Below are 18,227 nucleotides of genomic sequence, written 5' to 3'. Positions count from 1 at the left end.
ACGACACGCAAGCAGGACATTCAATCACGTACGTCCTCTCGGCTCTGCAGGAAAACGCCACTTTACATAAACTACGTGCTGACAAAGCAAACAAACATACCTTGCAAACGCGAGCCACTCTGGAGTAGAGCACCTTCCCAGCAGCCCCCTCCGCCTCCTGGGCACGCTCAGTGAAGAACACGTAGACCTTATCGTCCTCTGGGTTATCAGTCTCAGACAGCGGCGCTACCCGCACAAACTGGGCATCTGGAGAGAGTAGAAAAAAAAGAAAGAAAGAAGAAGAAAACAGGTATGTTATAGCAAATCAACCATGACGCTGTCCAGCTCTGCAGATATGCACGTAACATGCATGTTAGGGTGTCAGCTGAGTTTACAGAGGAAGCATGTAGCTGGTTGTTATCTGCAGCAGACGTCAACGCTCTGGTTTGATAAAGCACCAAGCGGGCGTGGAGGAGGAGATTTTAGAGATGCTGATTCAGTTTACTGCAGAATATTGAGTTTACAGAGAGGCTGAGAGAGAGAGAGCGCAAACACAGCATCAATAATAACTGTTTTAAGACAATAAATCACCAGCAGATACAGAAACACTCTGCAAGAAACGCAAATGAGTTGCTGATATATTCTACTTATAGGTGGTGTTTCCTTATAAAGCTTTTATTATTTTATTATCCAGATAATTCAAATAATCTGATAAAATATTCAATTAATTAATCCTGGAAGTCAGACCAACTTCCCACGTCTACAAATATATATATCTTTTTCTTTTGTGTAGTAAAGTTCTTCTAGAGTCTCTCTGTTGATTCTTCTCCAGCAAAGATCTGCCGGACCAATCAGATCATTTGGGGGTGGAGCTTAATGTGAAAACCAATAGTCATGCACGTCATCTGGATGTTTCAGCCCTTTAATAATCAGCCGCTGCTCGTTATTTCCCATTTCTTTATGCTTTTAGATCATCCAGCACCAGGGATGTCTGGATTGGTATCGGGGTCGATCCATTTATTTTTAAAAAGCTTGGATTGGGCCCCAGGTTTTCCTGCAGCTGTGCCATTTCCGTCGCCAAATTAAAAGCACAGGCTGTAGGAGCTTGTTGGTGCGTTCAAGGATGATTCATCGTCTAATATTTGTTGAGCGGTTGACTCTCAGAAGACTCTGAGAAGTGAGATGTTCAGGGTCAGCTATTGTCTGTTAAAGCAAAAAAAATACTTAAAGGAGGAACAGTTAACAGCGATTAAAGCCTTTTTCTTTTTCCTCTGCATCGATTGAAACACGCCTCGTAATAAAATCCAGATGCCATCAGGCGTAGCTACCAAACTGTGATGAAGCAGCAGCAGCAGCAAACCGGTTGTTTGTCAGATTAAATGACTGATTAGAAACATTCAGATGATTCTTCTCCACCTACACACTGTCTGGAGTTCAGACCTTCAACCATCTCCCCTCTCATACTCTGATAAGGATCCAGTCTGGTTTATTACTTCTATCCTCACGTTTTATTAGTTTCAGTTTGTTTCTGTATTTGCTCTAGTTCCAGGTCTTCGAGGCGTACGGTTCAGTCTGGATATGGTTCGGTCTTCTTACCCTGCAGCCAGGTGGAATCGTACTGCTCGGTGCGGATGACGTGACGGCTGCCGAGGCTTCGGAAGAAAGCCGAGTCCCGGCTCATGAAGTCTGAGGTGATGCCTGCGTACAGCTCTCCATCTGCACGGGAACAAACAGGATGTGTGACGACCTGCTGCAGACGTACGCCAACTAACTCGGACGTTATTCAAACACAGGAGAAATTACTTGGTCACAGCAGCTCAGTTGCACAAAAAAAAAAAAAACACTCTTGAGAACCACTAGTAAAAAGAAAAACAGGTGAAGATAATAAAAATAATAAAAACAATAAAATAATTTAAAAACATAATGAAATTTACATCTCTTATACATAAATATGTATAATATACATAGGGAGAATTAATAAGGTGCAATAATGTCCATTAACATAAATAAAATGGAGTTATCTGCTAGAGAAAGGTGAGTCATTGCGCTGTAATGAGAATAAATCTACCAGAAATCAAACTGTGACGAAGCAGCAGCAGCAACAGCAACAAACCGGTTGTTTGTCAGATTAAATGACTGATTAGAAACATTCAGGTGATTCTTCTCCACCTACACATCGTCTGAGCTGGAGTTCAGATGGAGCAGGTAGATGCTCCCGAGCTAATTTACAGTCCATCTTACCGACGACTGCAGACGCTGTTTTCTGGAACGGATCGTAGGGACATTTCCCCTTCCCACACTCCGTCTGGGCGTAGGAGAACGTCTGATGCTCTGACTGGAGAAGAAATAAGAAAAATCAAGTTTAAATTCTTTAAATCAAGTTTAAATGTAAACATGTTGCTCAGTTGTTGCCTGAAAGTCAGACCAACTTCCACCATTGATGATTATTTTGTGGCTGAAAGTTGACCTGGAGTCTCTCTGTTGGGAACTGATTCTACAGATCTGCTGGGCCAATCAGATAGTTTTTGGGGCGGGGCTTAATGTGTTGATGGACAGATGGACAGAGTAACTGTAGTCACAATACCTTTTAATTTTAATTTTGCATTTTGGTAGAAACTGTTTCCTTCTTTGCTCTGGCAGTTATTTAATTGTGTTAAACTCTGCAACATTAGGTTGCACAGACAAAGCAAATCCAAGTATCTAAAGATCCCACAAATATGAAATAAATCACTTTAAATCATCAGTTTAGCTCTGATTGGTTGGAGGACCATCCAGTTGTGAGCAGAGGTATGTTTAGTGGTCTAACCTCAACCCTAAAACCACGTCTGAACTCTCAAACATCTCCGTCCTAATATCTGAGACCACTCAGGCATGCAACCTAAGAAACCTGGACTCGGTGGCGTCTTGTCACCCTCAGAGTGAGGCCTCGACTAAAAGAAAGGAAACTGTATATATACAGACAGATGAACCCTGGTCCATATATATATGGGCATGAGGGCAGACACCACATCAGATATTTCAGCTGCTCTTTGTGTATAGGGGCCACGGCTGGAGGTATGAAGACACATGGGACTGTGGGTGGCAGAAACAACGTTTAACATTGAGTCCTGATGTTAAATGTCCTGGTCTCCTGTAGCTTCCTAAAGTCTTTCCTTGTCTTCTCCTAGAGTCGATTAGATTCAGTCCAATAAATCTTTCTGTCAAAGAATCTAAACAGAATCCATGGAGTCACAGTGAGGTGGTAGAAGTTGATCATCTAAACTTTAGATGATCAACTACTACCACCTCACCACACATCCACCAGGAACGTTCTTCCACACAATATAGAGGACGTCCACTAGAGGCCGACTGAGATGGATGACTTTTGTGACTTTTTTCTCCAATGACATCATCGAGTCTCTAGAGTCAAGACCTGAAGATATCCCATCAGCCTCAGCTGGACGCCGTGAACATGTTAGCGTACCAGCGTTAACATTTGAGCTGCTAGATTCTTACTCTTGTTTTAAATATGTTGTCATCCTTATTTTTCTTTAGCGAGAGTTTGAATGTCTTGACTTAAAATCCTTTGGCCCTTATGAATCCTCCACGACGCTGAGAACAACTACTAGAGACCAATAAAGATGAACCAACCTGACTCGAACAATTGCTTCTAGTGGATTGAAACACTAAGAAATCCTCCCAAAGAAACATCCACATGAACTGTAGTTTTATTAACTCTGAGGTCTAAACCAAACTAAAAACACAAAATCAGACTAGGAGAAACTTAGACTTTTCAATTTTTCTGATTGGCTGATTTGATGCTTTTTTCCACCAATAGGGCGCGCATCAAACATGATGACAATATTCAGGAAAAAGCATGGCGTGAATGATTTTTATGTCTGAGGTTTGTCTTTAGGCTCCGTTACCTGATGGAAGACGCTGGTCGCTATGAAAGCACAGCGGGGGTTAAAGGCGCCGGTCCCACAAACGTAGAGATGAGTCTGGTTGAAAGGCTGCAGAACTCGTAGGAAGTTGGCGCACTCCAGCTGCACAGAGAGGAAGAATCCATTAATAGAAGCTGCACCACTGATAGCAAACATATAACACTAATAATATATTAAACTTTAATCAACCTGCCAGGAAACCTGCCAGACTTCATGTGTCCATATTTGAATAAATCTTCCTGGCTCATAAATGAATCTGCTCCAGATTCTTAACTTTAATGCAACAGTTTTATTTTATTATTGCCCGAATTCTTCACGATGAAGCGTTGCACATTAAAGTGTAATCCAATGTGTTTGTGTTTGTTTGTGTTGAATCACCTCTGGATCTTTCCCAGCCATGAGACATTCCTGGACACGGTCTGGACTGGCCGGCCAGTACAGCTGCAGAGATTAAAAGAAGGATTTTATTGTTCGTTCTGCATTTATGATAAGAGTCTTTTCTCTTATCTTGGCAGGTGTTTTTGGAGAAAGCGAAGCTAAACATGACTAATCCGGAAAAAAGGAGATTAAAACACCTCCAAACAGAGAGGAAGCAAAACCATTAGAAGTATTAACAACAACACAGACGTTTGAATAAGGTTTATTTCCGGTAAACATTGCGTCATCGATGGCGTTGACGAGTCCTGTCCACTAATCTCAGGGTTGGTGGTTCAATCCCTGACCAAGGCACTGCCACCTCACCCTGCAGCTTCCACCATTGGCTTCCACTTTAAATACAGTAATCTAAACCAGTGTCTGAATCTCTGGGATTAAAATCTTCCGGTCTGATCTGGTTTAGTTTTGTGTTGATCTCCTTATGGGTTCTAGTACGAGAACACGAGAAAGTTACTGACAGTCATCAAATTAACATGGTTGTGGTGATTAAACACCAGCCAGTGAAACCTAAACACTAAGAACTCTGTTGAGTGAAGGAGTAAATAATAATGTGACAGAGAGGGAGGTCAGCGTCAGTGTCAGATTGCAGCTACATGACTAATGTGAATACTTCCCTGAGTCAGTCATCAAGCCAGAGAGAAACCACAGAGGAAGAGATCAGATCGATAAGTCTAAAAAAATAACATCCAGCGAGGATCTTAAATAATTTACCAAACGAGACGAACGCTGCAGCAAGAAGAAAAAAACTAAAAGAGAAGAAGTGAAACCGACGTATGGGAAGAGATTAATGACAGTTTGTCCAGTAATGATGATCAGATTAGATTAACACACACCACCAACACACTAGAAACAACAAGTCAGCAGTTTAGACAACATGAATGAATGAATGAATGAATGAGTGAATGAAGGGAAACAACAGAGACAGTGAGAATGAATAAAGAACAAACACACACGACCCTAAAAATAGTAGAAACACAGAAAGAACAAAAAATACTCAACACTGACTCTTATGTTTGTGTTGAGTCACGTTTGCCTGTTGTGTGTATGTGTTTGTGTGATGTGTTGTGTATATGTGTGTTTGTGTATTTGTGTTGTGTGTTGTATCATGTTGCGTGTGTTTGTGTATTATGTCGTGTAGTGTTGTGTCATGTTGTGTTTGAGTGTGGTGTATTGTGTGCTTGTGTTGTGCGTATGTGTGTTGTGCGTTGCATCATGTTGTGTGTTTGTGTTGTGTCATGTTGTGTTTGTGTGTTTGTGTTGTGTCACCTTTGTGTGTTGTGTGTATGTGTTTGTGTTGTGCCACCTTTGTGTGTTGTGTGTATGTGTTTGTGTCATGTGCTGTGTGTTTGTGTATTTGTGTTGTATCATGTTGTGTGTGTGTGTATGTGTTTGTGTGTTACGTCGTGTAGCGTTGTGTCATGTTGTGTATTGTGTGTTTGTGTGTTGTGTTTGAGTTTGTGTTGAGCCACCTTTGTGTGTTGTGTGAATGTGTTTGTGTTTGTGTCATGTGTTGTGTGTGTGTGTGTGTGTGTTTGTGTATTCGTGTTGTGTGTTGTATCATGTTGTGTGTGTATGTGTTTGTGTATTACGTCGTGTAGTGTTGTGTCATGTTGTGTTTGAGTGTGGTGTATTGTGTGTATGTGTTTTTGTTGTGTGTTGTATCATGTTGTGTGTTTGTGTGCTGTGTTGTGTCATATTGTGTTTGTGTGTTGTGTGTTTGTGTTGTCACGTTTGTGTTGTGTGTATGTGTTTGAGTCATGTGTTGTGTGTGTGTTTGTATATTTGTGTTGTGTGTTTATCATGTTGTGTGTGTACGTGTTTGTGTGTCATGTAGTGTTGTGTCATGTTGGGTTCGAATGTGGTGTATTGTGTGTTTGTGTGTTGTGTGTATGTGTTTGTGTTGTGCATTGTATCATGTTGTGCGTTTGTGTGCTGTGTTGTGTCATGTTTTGTTTGCGTGTTGTGTGTATGTGTTTGTGTGTTTGTGTACGTGTGTTTGTGTTGTGTGTTTGTGTTGTGTGTTGTATCGTGTTGTGTGTGTATGTGTTTGTGTGTTTTTTTGTGTAGTGTTGTGTCATGTTGTGTTTAAGTATTGTGTGTATGTGTTTGTGTTGTGCATTGTATCATGTCGTGTGTTTGTGTGCTGTGTTGTGTCATTGTGTGTTCATGTATATATATATAAAATATCCAGGTATATCTATACAACATGTTTAACGTTATGAGATGATCAAATAAAATCAGCTGGTCTGAAGCTGATAAGAAGATCTGGAGATAAACAGAAATGTAGAGAACACGGCACTGAGACGGGTTTTAACACCACAAGCTGGAATGGTTTAAACAAACTATAAATACTGAACGTACAAATATATAACTGAACAGCCCGCATAGAGCTGAGTTATGAGTTGACTGTGACTATCTATCCGGCTGTTGGCTGACTGCCTGGCTGAGTGGGTGGCTGGCCGGCATGGCTGCTGTCTGTCTGTCTGTCTACCTGTTTGCCGCTCGGATAGTTTGTGGCTGACGGATGAGGGTATTGATCTGATCCGACAGCTCCGTCGCTGTCCTTGCCGTGACCCTGAACTCTGTCAAACGTGTCTGTCTGGATATCGTGAAACAGGATACTGTATCAGCCTTCTGTCTAGAAGCCACTGTTAAATCTTTTCAAGGAAACAGATTAATTTAAACAGATTACGACCTAGATTTATGTTCTTGTGCATGCATTTTCTGCAGCAAGTGCGTTTGGTTTGATCTTCTGAGAGCTTTAATATCATTTAGAGCTGATGCTGGACACGTTTTGCTGCACCGCTGCCACGCACCATTAGGTTTACTGCAGGAACGTAACCAGTACGCTTCATGTTTGGTTTTTAAAATGTCAATATCCATTTAAAAAGGTCCTCAGTAGCAGCCTGAGCTCACATTGCATAAATGTAGAAGTGCTCGCATCAGTTCCTGATGAGTCACAAGTGTTGAGTGCAGACGTTCTGACGACCTTAAAGTTTTAATCTGCTCTGGTCTCTGCTCTGGATGAAACTTTTTATTGCTGCCAGTGGAGAAGCAACCATTTGGCCTTCAGCAGCGAACACCGACAGTGGAGGAAGTAGGAATGTAAGAAATGTGCAAAGGATACTTTGTGGCCTGACTGGAAACCATTACGCCGTCAGTCACTAATGGTACATACGATGCAAGATGAAATATTTCCAAATGTCCTCGTTTAAAACTAAACAACACTTAAACATCAGTCCAGAAACACAAGCAGCTGACAACATGTCTGCAGAGGAAACTGCAGGAAAGTGGTTGAAATAGATGTTCTAGTATCGTTGTCTGTGGAAATTAATTTGTGTTAATGAAGTAACATAAAGGGAACAGAAGAAGAAGAAGAAGAAGAAGAAGAAGAAGAAGAAGAAGAGAAGTGCATTTCAGTAATTAGAGGAAGGAATTCAAGAAAGATAAGACATGAGAGGGGATATTAGTCAGAGGGGTGTGACTTTCCTCTTCAACCATCAGTAATTAACTCTATCAAGCCTCTGGACTGTGTGTCATGTTGTGTGTCATGTCATGTGAATGTGTCCTTCATTTCTAACCTTCCTCGGGTTCTGAGTTATGTCGTCCAGGCTGGTGGACAGAAGGTTGTCTTTCATGGCCACATACAGACGCCTCCTGTCTTCATCGGGCAGCAGGGAGTGCAGGTCTCCGGCCACTAGGGGCAGCGTCAGCAGGCGGCCGTTCTGGATCAGCTCTGACAACGAGGAGAAGAAGCAAAATGTCAGAACGAGTAGAGTCCAAAATAACCTGGACGTGTTGTTGTTGTCCTTGTTATCCAGGGTTAGGGTTAGGGTTAGCGGCCAGGTATCCAGAATTATCCCAGAACTGACAATCGACATGTTGGCAGCAGTGTTTTCATGACGTTACCAATTGAACATGAAATTCAGTTTAGTCTACACATGTCTGAGCTCGAGAACCATTTGAAGGCAACATAACTTCAAATTAGTTTTCACTGTTGCAAGTTATTTTCAAAATAACACACTGACAACACAGATACCGATACACCGATAACACAATGACACTGATAAGGAATAATAATACATTTCTTCCATATCCAAACTAACAATCAACCAACTTTAATGAAATATGAAAGGAATTTGTAAACTGCATATTTGCTTTCGTGATAAAAATGAAGGAAAAGGTCTTGAAATGCCTAAGATACTGTCTGGTCAGACACAAAGACTCTGGATCTCTACAAACAACAGTATTTGTCATTGTTCTGGACTGTTGAGGTCATATTAACACACATTTGGAATAAAGGAAATTGTCCACTCACATGTTAATTAGTATTGAAAGCTTGACAAACATCCCTTTAAGATTAATTTACCTAATAAATTTGTGTTAACTGCGTCTTAACTGTGATCGTGCGATTAATCGCGATTAATTGAGTTAAAACAACTTAAGTTCAGGAGCAAGACCAAGCTTCATGTCATTCTATGTTCCTATAAAGGTGTGTCTCAACCGACTCGATCTCTATCTCTCTATTTCTGTTCATCTTAATTCTCACGCCAAACCCTCTCCATGCCTCTCTTTTTTTCTTCCTCTTCTTTTTCATTTGCTTGCGATTAATCGTGATTAATTAATTATTAATATAAGTTAAGCGCAGGACCACACCTCATGTAATACTCTGTCCAGTGCTTACCTAATAAGGTGTGTCTCATCTCTTTCTCTCTGTTTGTCTCAGTTCATGACCCCAGCCCTCTCCATCCCTCTCTTTTCTTTTCTTCCTATTCTCTCTTTCGTTGCTTGCGATTAATCGTGATTAATCAGGTTAATATAACTTAGTTTTAAGAGGTTCTCATGTTATTCCGTTTCCCTATAAAGGTGTGTCTCTGTTCATCTCAACCCCCACCCTGCCTAGCCCTCTCTTTTATTTTATTTCTTTTTTTTTTACTTACGATTAATCGCGATTAATGAGGTTAATATAAGTTAAGCTCAGGACCACACTTCATGTAATACTCTGTCCAGTGCTTACCTATGAAGGTGTGTCTTATCTCTCTCTCTCTGTTTGTTTCTGTTCATCTCAACCTCCACCCTCTCCATCCCTCTCTTTACTTTTCTTCCTCTTCTCTCTTTATTTATGTGCGATGAATCGCATTGAATGAAGTTTATGCAATTTAGGTTCAAAGGCAAGACCATGCCTCATTTTATATCCCATGCTTACCCAGGAAGTCTTATTCCTCTTTCTCTCTGTTCGCCTCAGGTCTCAAACCCACCCTCCACATCCCTCTCTTTCCTTTTCTTTCTCTTCTCTCTGTCATTACTTGCGATTAATCGTTATAACACAGTGAATATAACTTTGGTTCCACGTCTAGAGACCATCATCCATCTCTACATCTCACCCTTCTCATCCCTCCATCTATTCCCTCATGGTCCCGTCCCGTGTTGTCTTTGTTTCATCCATAAACACTCTGACATGGGTTTAAGAAACAACAAAAACTAAAGCAGCGTTTCTGAACGGCAGCTATGAAGCAAACTATTTCCTTAACAGACCATCAATCAGATAAATGGACATATTGGACAAAGACAGACTTTCCCACACCTGCAGCAGCTATCGCACGCAACTGTCTCAAACAAAGAAGCTCGAAAGTATCTTTTGGGAATAAACAAACCGAACACACGACGTTTAACACACTGTACCTGAGCCACATCTCCAGACAGATAACCAGCCAGTCTGAAACCCCAGATTACATTTTTTTTAAATGATTACACTGCTGCACCATGTAAACTATGAGAACTATGGTGCGGGGAGATGGTCCGATACTGGAGCGAGGACGAAGAGCTACACGTCCATCTGTCTTGTGTTAGCTCTCGTGTTTTAACCGAAGCCAAGTGTTGTTCAGTGGACTGGACCTGGCGTCGGCTCGGCCAAACGAAAAGCATAAACATTAAGGCCGTAAAGCAGCAGCAGGCATGGCTTCACACGTTGGCAGAGAGACGCAGAAAGAGCTTATAAAACCAGTTTGAAGTTCAGAAATCACAGAAAGCTGGCTCGCGATGTAAGAAACGCACATAACATGTCCTTCTTAATCAACCTGGCTGACGTAAAAAGATTGATTCAACCACCAAAGATGAACTGAGATATAAGTGGTGTTAATCCAGCTTCTAATTTAAATAACCTGCTGGTTTGTGTATCTTGAGCACACACAAACTCTTCTCATTTTTATTTACTGGTGCAGCATTTACAAACCACCTGTCAGTATTAAATCAACTCCATCTTTACTGATGCGATGAACACATGAATGCATCAGTAAATAAAATACAACACGTCTAAACCTGCGGCCACACACGTCATCCATCTCATCATCCTTCATGATTTAGTTCTTCTGATGGTTTTGAGATATTGCCCTGCATGCCGTGCAGCCACGTCTTGACTTTGCATCCAAACATCGATTTACAACACAACCTTCGTAAATCTAGAGCAAGAAGAGGCAGATAAGAAGCAGAAATCTTGAAATTAAGACTGATTATGGACATGGCCGAGTCTCACAGGATTAAAACCAGTTATTATTACACATCACTAGAGGTCACCAAGTAAAATTGGTGAGAATAGGGTTTCATTTGTTGTTGTTTGCACATACCAGGACGCTGATGAATCTGTCTCCATCAGATTTCAGTGTAATCTTATAAAACCTGTTTAAGGTCATCCGTCTCGTCCTCCTTCCAGAATTTACTCTTCTGATCATTTTGAGCTCAGTTCTGGGGCCAGATTTAGGAGAATTAACACCCAAGTCAAGTCAAGTCAACGTTTATATCCATAGCACATTTAAAAAAGCAACATAACAATATAAATAAATCCACATTAATGTGAAAGCAATAAAACGTCACCAAGTGAAAACCAGCCAGCGAGAAGAAATGGGTCTTCAACAATGATTTAAAATGCTCCAAGGTCTGAGCCGCTTTAACATGAAAGAGTTGACCATTCCATAGATTTCAAACCATTGTCCAAACTTTCATTTTTAATTTATAATTTCTACAGCTCTTACAGATTTCTTCCTCTGTCGCCTTAGTTCTTGCTCTGAGAGTCTCGGGCCGGATCCTGTAAAACATCTCGAGACTGTTTGTGCTGTTATTGATGCTATTTAAATAAAACTGAATTGTATTACTCTGTATTATATTGTATTACAGCCTTCGTCATGTTAGAAGCGACTAGTTGTATCTCCAGACCTCTGTGTTTGCAGACATACTGTATTGTGGGTAGTTTGCTGGATGGATGATTCACACGGTATTTAGATCCCAGACGACCTCTGCAGTTATTACCAGCTACCAGACGTCCCCAGGTTAACAACGGTTATGTGTGAATAGTAATTTGCAGCAGAACGTATTAAAATCCGCTCAGATAAAACTTTTTATTATTTAAACTTTTCTTCACCAACCACGTCTGTCAGAGCTCAAAGACATGCCTCCGCACAAAAACAACTTGGCAGTTCTCCAGACTCCAGCAGACGGCGGCAGATGTTGGATCCAAGAATAACAGTGATGAATGACTCTGAATACCGTCTGCTGTATCTGCTGGGGTTTGACAGAAAAGACGACGCAGGTAGAACACAGGAAAAAAGAAACAAGACTGACAGAGGGAAGCGGGACGGCGTGCGGTGACAGACTGTAAATGAAAGAGGAGCATAGAGAGGTGAGAGAGAGGCCACAGTCTGACCAAGAATCATTAGTAATACTGAGTCTTCAGGTGTCAACACGACTGTTTAAAGTACCTGTCCTCTGCTAAGATAACACTGTAATCTGCAGTAAACAACATGCTAGCATGCTAAGCTAGCTCAACAAAAGGTCCAGGTTGCACCGTCATAAATGAAAGGTTTACATATTTGGTCTGGAAACATCTTGATGGATGTGGTCTTGGTTGGACTAAACTATTTAGATTCAGGATTCAAACCTCCGGAGGTGTGAAATACTGCTTCCTCTAGACCCACTGTGATACATGTACACAGATATATATATATATACATATATATAAAACAAGTACTTCTACTGTGACGTATCAGGACACAGAGGATATAAACAGAAGGTGGAAACTTTAACTGGACAGTCAGTGTTCACTTATTTTCCAACATCTGTGCTGCAGACGTCTATAAAACATTATCTGTAAAATCTGATTTAAATTATTATTAATTCTGTCAATCTGTGAATGAATTGTGCATTTTGTCAGATTATCTGAGTTGACAAGTTAAAAAAAAAAGAAATGTTTTAGAAGGAATCATGTGATCATGATTCCTTTCCTCCTTCCTTCTTTCCTTCCCTTCTTCCCACTTTTCCTCCTTCCTTCCATTTTTCCTTTCTTACCTCCTTCCTTCCTTCCTTTCCTCCTTCCTTCTTTGTTTCCCTCCATACTTCCCTCAGTCATTCCTTCATTCCTTCCTTCCCCCTTCCTACTTTTCCTTCTTCCTTCCTTACATCCTTCCTTTGTTCTCTCTGTCCTTCTTTCCTTTCTTACCTCCTTGCCTCCCTCCTTTCGTCCTTCTATGTTACCCTTTCGAGTCCTTCCTTCCTTCCCTCCATCCTACTTTCCTTCCCTACTTCCCTTCTTCTTTCCTTCCTTCCTTCTATGTTTCCTGTCCTTCCTACCTTCCTTCCTTCCTTCTTTTCTTTCTTACTTCCTTGCCTCCCTCCTTCCTTCCTTCTTTGTTTCCCTCCCTACTTCCCTCAGTCATTCCTTCCTTCGTTCCTTCGTTCCTTCCTTCTTTACTTCTTTCCTTCCTTCCTTCCTTCCTTCTTTCTTTCTTATTTAATCGATAAAGAGTTATTTTATTTCCTCTTTGTTGATTAAACACAAGTTTTACGAGCTTCATATATTCTGATAAGAGTTGAATGTGACTAAATGTTCTGTAGCTGTAACTTTAAGTGAACCCTAAACCTTTAGATCTCTCTCCTTTGTAAAGTGAGATGTGCTGTGTTCATACATGTGGTTTCATCTTTCTTTAAGTTGAAGCTTTTAGCTGCTTAAAGAGCACAGAGGTCCATCATCATGTTTAACTTAGTTTACAGGAACTTGGATCTAATTTATCTAAATACATCAAAATGTCTAACATGTCGAGATGACAGGTTTTCACAACTGTACCCAATTAAGACGTCCCATGCTGCTGAAGCCATGTGACCGTTTGCTTACAGTTCCTCTTTGGCATGTGAACAAAAACTAAAAAGCACATTCCATGGAAATACTTCAACACATTTGAACAAGCAAAACATCTGATCCTCTCTGACAATGGTGACATTCATACAGTGCACATTTTATAATCGTTTTCATCATTTAAATATATTTAAAATCATGCCAAGATCTAAAGAGGTCTCTAATGGCTTCAGAGCTAAAAGCTTGGGGATGAATGAGTCAGATAAAAGAGTTAAAGATGTAAGACTGATCTGAATTAACTCATTAGTGACAAACATCAAACACAAGTGGTGAAGATTTTAAACGACTGAGAGATGACCTGGACAGAAAGAATGTAGACAGACGCTGTCAGGAGATGAAGCATGGAGCATGGAGGACCCACCTGACTAACTAACATCTAACTCCCGTGTCTGGACCAAAAAGCTGCACCTGAACACACCACAAAGACAATGATGTGGACATATGAGACACTTTAACAAAGAATGATGGAGAGAAAGAAGAGATCTGAGGCTGCGTGTCACTGAACCAGATTTCTGTTCAGACCAAACATCAACATCCATCCTGATCTGGTCTCTGGTGTCCAGGTTAAACAGGTCCAGGTGTGAACACTGATCTGGTCTCTAGTGTCCAGGTTAAACAGGTCCAGGTGTGAAACAGGTCCAGGTGTGAACACTGATCTGGTCTCTAGTGTCCAGGTTAAACAGGTCCAGGTGTGAACACTGATCTGGTCTCTAGTGTCCAGGTTAAACAGGTCCAGGTGTGAACACTGATCTGGTCTCTAGTGTCCAGGTTAAACAGGTCCAGGTGTGAACACTGATCTGGTCTCTAGTGTCCAGGTTAAACAGGTCCAGGTGTGAACACTGATCTGGTTTCTAGAGTCCAGGTTAAACAGGTCCAGGTGTGAACACTGATCTGGTCTCTAGAGTCCAGGTTAAACAGGTCCAGGTGTGAACACTGATCTGGTCTCTAGTGTCCAGGTTAAACAGGTCCAGGTGTGAACACTGATCTGGTCTCTAGTGTCCAGGTTAAACAGGTCCAGGTGTGAACACTGATCTGGTCTCTAGAGTCCAGGTTAAACAGGTCCAGGTGTGAACACTGATCTGGTCTCTAGAGTCCAGGTTAAACAGGTCCAGGTGTGAACACTGATCTGGTCTCTAGTGTCCAGGTTAAACAGGTCCAGGTGTGAACACTGATCTGGTCTCTAGTGTCGAGGTGTGAACATTGATCTGGTGTCAGACCACATGTGGAGGTGCCTTTGGTCTTGGAGCTGAGAACCAAACTAAACTAGAAACTAATCTGAACTTGAATCAACTCAGGAAATGACTCAATATGACGAGGAGGAGAGGAATTCTGTCGTCCAACCGTCCTTCCATATTTCCTTCCCTCCCTACTTCTCTCAGTCAGTTCCTTCCTTCCATACTTACTTCCTTTCCTCTCCTTCCTTCCTTTCCTCCTTCTTTCATTGTTTCCCTCTTTCCATCCCGCCACCTTTTCCTCCTTTCCATTCTTAACTCCTTCTCTCCTCCCTCTCTTCCTGCTTTTCTTCTTTTCTTTCTTGCCTCCTTCCTTCCTTCTTTACTCTTTACCTTCATTCCTTCCCTCGTTTATTCGTTCCTACTTTTCCTCCTTCCTTCCCTTCTACTTTCTTACCTCCTTCCCTCTTTTCTTCCTTCTTTCTTTCCCTCCCTACTTCCCTGTCCTTCCCTTCCTTCTTTTTTCCCTTCCTATGTTCCTTCCTTCTTTTCCTATTTCTTTCCTTCCTTCCTTCCTTCTTTCTTTTCTCCCTTTCTTTTTCTTAACTTAACATGTGAGAGTCTTTCCATCTTGTTCCAACATCTGGATCATGTCTCCAAGTCAACAAGCAGCTGTTGATGGTTCTGATCCAGCGGTAGGTAGAGATCCATTAGAGACAGCAGCTGCTACAATATTCTACTGACCACATGATGGCGCTGCTGATTTACAGACACACAAACTGAGATCAGATCTCAAGTGCTGGCTGGGGACGCATGTGGAGACACATTTATATTAAGACCAGGTGGGGAGACAGGGACTTAGAGATGGACAGGTGAGACCAGGTGTTAATGGGTTAAAGGTTCTGAACATTTTGTTTTTCTGTGTTGAACTCAAACCTTGAAATAAAAGTAAAAGAGATAAAATAACAAAGGTGGAGAAAGAATGAGGAGGAGGAGGGAAGGAAGATGAGAAAAATGACAAAGTGACAACGAGATTAAAATGGTCCGATGGGCGAAGACAGCTATGAGATGAGAACGGGAAAAAATGTCAAAACACGGCCCGATGATAGACAGATGAGGAGGGGAGGGAGAGGGAGAAATCAGAAGCCGGAGAACAGACTGAACGAAGTCTTTGATGGAGGAAATTAATAAATATTGATGGACGACGAGGACGAGAGAAGACGGGGAATCAGAGAAGACGGGTCGACGAGGGCAGAGGAAGGAGAGAGAGAGAGAGAGGTGTAAAAATCATATTTCAGGTTGAATGATGGACATGTGGGTGGACTGAGGAGGAAAGAAGGACGAAGGGGGAGAGTAATAACTGAGAGAAATATGGAAGATAGAGGAGGAGAAGATGGGTTGGAAAGACAGATGAAGAAAGATAAAAACGATGCTGGGAAGGATGATGGAAACCAAGAGGAGGAGAGATGGAGACTAAACAGGACGGAGGTGAGAGGAAAAACCTGCTGACGGTCGGGCAATAACACAACAAGGAGATGGATGATCAGAACGGAAACGAGTAGAGAAAAAGAGAAGAAGACGTGACTCAGTGGAAAACAGAGAGAGATCAGAAACAGCTGGAGAGGAATGGTCTCAAACACTAAAGGTAGAAAACTTAAAACTCAGCGGGAAGCGATAACAAAGGAAGATTGTTTTGCTTCACGCTGATCTGGCCTCAGTGACTCTGAGAGGATGTATCAGCAGCACAAGTTACTGACGAAACCCTTCATGTACCTTCTGTTTAAAGAAAATCGCTTTTTTGTCTCTAAAATAAATCAGATCTTAACGTGTGAGTGTCTTTCCATCTTGTTCCAAAATCTGGATCATGTCTCCAAGTCAACAACCAGCTGTTCATGACCCGACCCCCCACCACCATCAGGACGACACGTCTTCAAGAAACTAAACAAGTCCAGGGATTAATATCAGCAAGCAAAATCCGTTTGCCTTTGGATATAAAGCGATCAGGCATAACATTACGACCTCTTTCCTAATATTATGCAGGTCTCCCTTGTGGTGACTCATCAGAGAATGGACATAGACCTTCTGAGGGTGTCCTGTGGTGTCTGGCAACAGAATATTGTTTGGAGGCCAGGTCAACACCTTGTGCTGTTTTTTTGGAGTTGTTCCTAAAGCATGGTTGCTGCCATCAAGGAGTGTCATTGCTATGGGGTGGGGGTGCCTGGTCTGGTCTAAGTGGGTGCTACATGTCTAAGTAACATCCACACCAATGAATGCCAGGTCCAAGAGTTTCCCAGCAGAACATTGAATTGTCACAAGATGGTTTAGATGTTATTCACTTCTCCTGTCAGTGGTCATAATGTTGTGGCTGATTGGTAGTTTATTCTTAAGAAGGAATGATTTCCTGAAATCCCAAATTTTCACTCCTAAATCTGACCGAGCACAAAACAGTTTTCAAGAATGTAGTGTTGTGGTCTCAATTGCCCCATGAACACATATTGAACCAAGTATAAGTATAGGTGTGAAACACTGTCAATGACTTGAGTTCCTTCCACCAGATTCACCGTCCTGAGTCCAGACGGAGCCGCAGGACCATTAAAAAATATTCTCTTTGCAAATATTGTGTGTTGACGACAAGAAGAAGTAACTTTGATCTAAAAAAAAAACAAAGAAAACCAAGTGAACTACCACTACTGAAGCGTAGGCTACCATCCATGCGACCGCTAGCAATAGTTTTATGTTATTTTGGGGAGGGAATAGGGTTACCCAGCCAACCACAGTCTGGAACATCCACTAGAGACAAACTGTCAGCAACAAAGAGATGCTACATTAAAATCTGGTCCTGAAGAAGTTCTTTGATGCTTTCAAATTAACGTAGCATCCATTATAGCCACCATTATTTCCCGTAGCTTGCGGTCTCTAGCTTAAGCCACTTGAATCCCAGCATATGCACTCAGCTCCTCACAGCGTCGAACCCTCACACTTCACCAACCATCAAATCCTGGTGGAATTCACGGCTCGCTCTCTGCAAGCCCGAGCGCCGAGCACTTCATCTGAATTAACGGCGTGTGCATCTCGAGAGCAGCGTGACCTTGTTTAATTCAGTATGAAGCGGGTGGGGAAATAAATAAATAAATAAAAACGCAGCTTGATTGAATGTGAAACCAGCTCTGCAGAGAAAACACACGGCGACATTCAGCGCCTGCCATCATCACAAGATCCCGTCGGGTCAGACGGGCTGAAATACGGCTCATTAAACCAGAATTAGAGCAACAAGGTGGCACTCAGATCTGCAAGAGGGAACTGAGAGTGTCTTTGTCAATAAACATTCATGGCCAGTTCATTAGGTACACTAGAGAAAACATTCTAATGAAGCAGTCCTGCACTAAATCTTGTCTTCATGAAGAGTTTGCTATTCATGATTAGTTTCAAATTACAGAGAGAGATGTTGATTCATGTGTTAACAGTCAAGAGACCTCCTGACTCCACTGTCCCCGTATGCCTGTGTAAAATCACATACATGGGACCAGGCCGGTTTAA

At 41.7% G+C, this 18,227-nt stretch overlaps 1 protein-coding gene across 2 annotated transcripts in view; it reads right to left on the bottom strand.

Annotated features, from left to right (window-relative positions):
* The window catches only part of sema3h (sema domain, immunoglobulin domain (Ig), short basic domain, secreted, (semaphorin) 3H), a 65,156-nt gene that overhangs the window by 30,709 nt on the left and 16,220 nt on the right, over positions 1–18,227 (bottom strand). For both annotated transcript variants that reach the window (XM_084552902.1, XM_084552903.1), the window contains exons 2-7: positions 7,919–8,073; positions 4,281–4,343; positions 3,885–4,004; positions 2,221–2,314; positions 1,576–1,695; positions 101–246 (exon numbers count right to left, since the gene is read on the bottom strand). In XM_084552902.1, the coding sequence (XP_084409028.1) occupies positions 101–246; positions 1,576–1,695; positions 2,221–2,314; positions 3,885–4,004; positions 4,281–4,343; positions 7,919–8,073 (698 nt within the window). The remainder of the gene's footprint in view (positions 1–100; positions 247–1,575; positions 1,696–2,220; positions 2,315–3,884; positions 4,005–4,280; positions 4,344–7,918; positions 8,074–18,227) is intronic.

This window comes from Chelon labrosus, assembly GCF_963514085.1.
Source record: "Chelon labrosus genome assembly, chromosome: 10".
NCBI lineage: Eukaryota > Metazoa > Chordata > Actinopteri > Mugiliformes > Mugilidae > Chelon > Chelon labrosus.
Note: the sequence above shows the minus strand (reverse complement) of the source record. Positions and strands in the feature narration are given on the sequence as shown.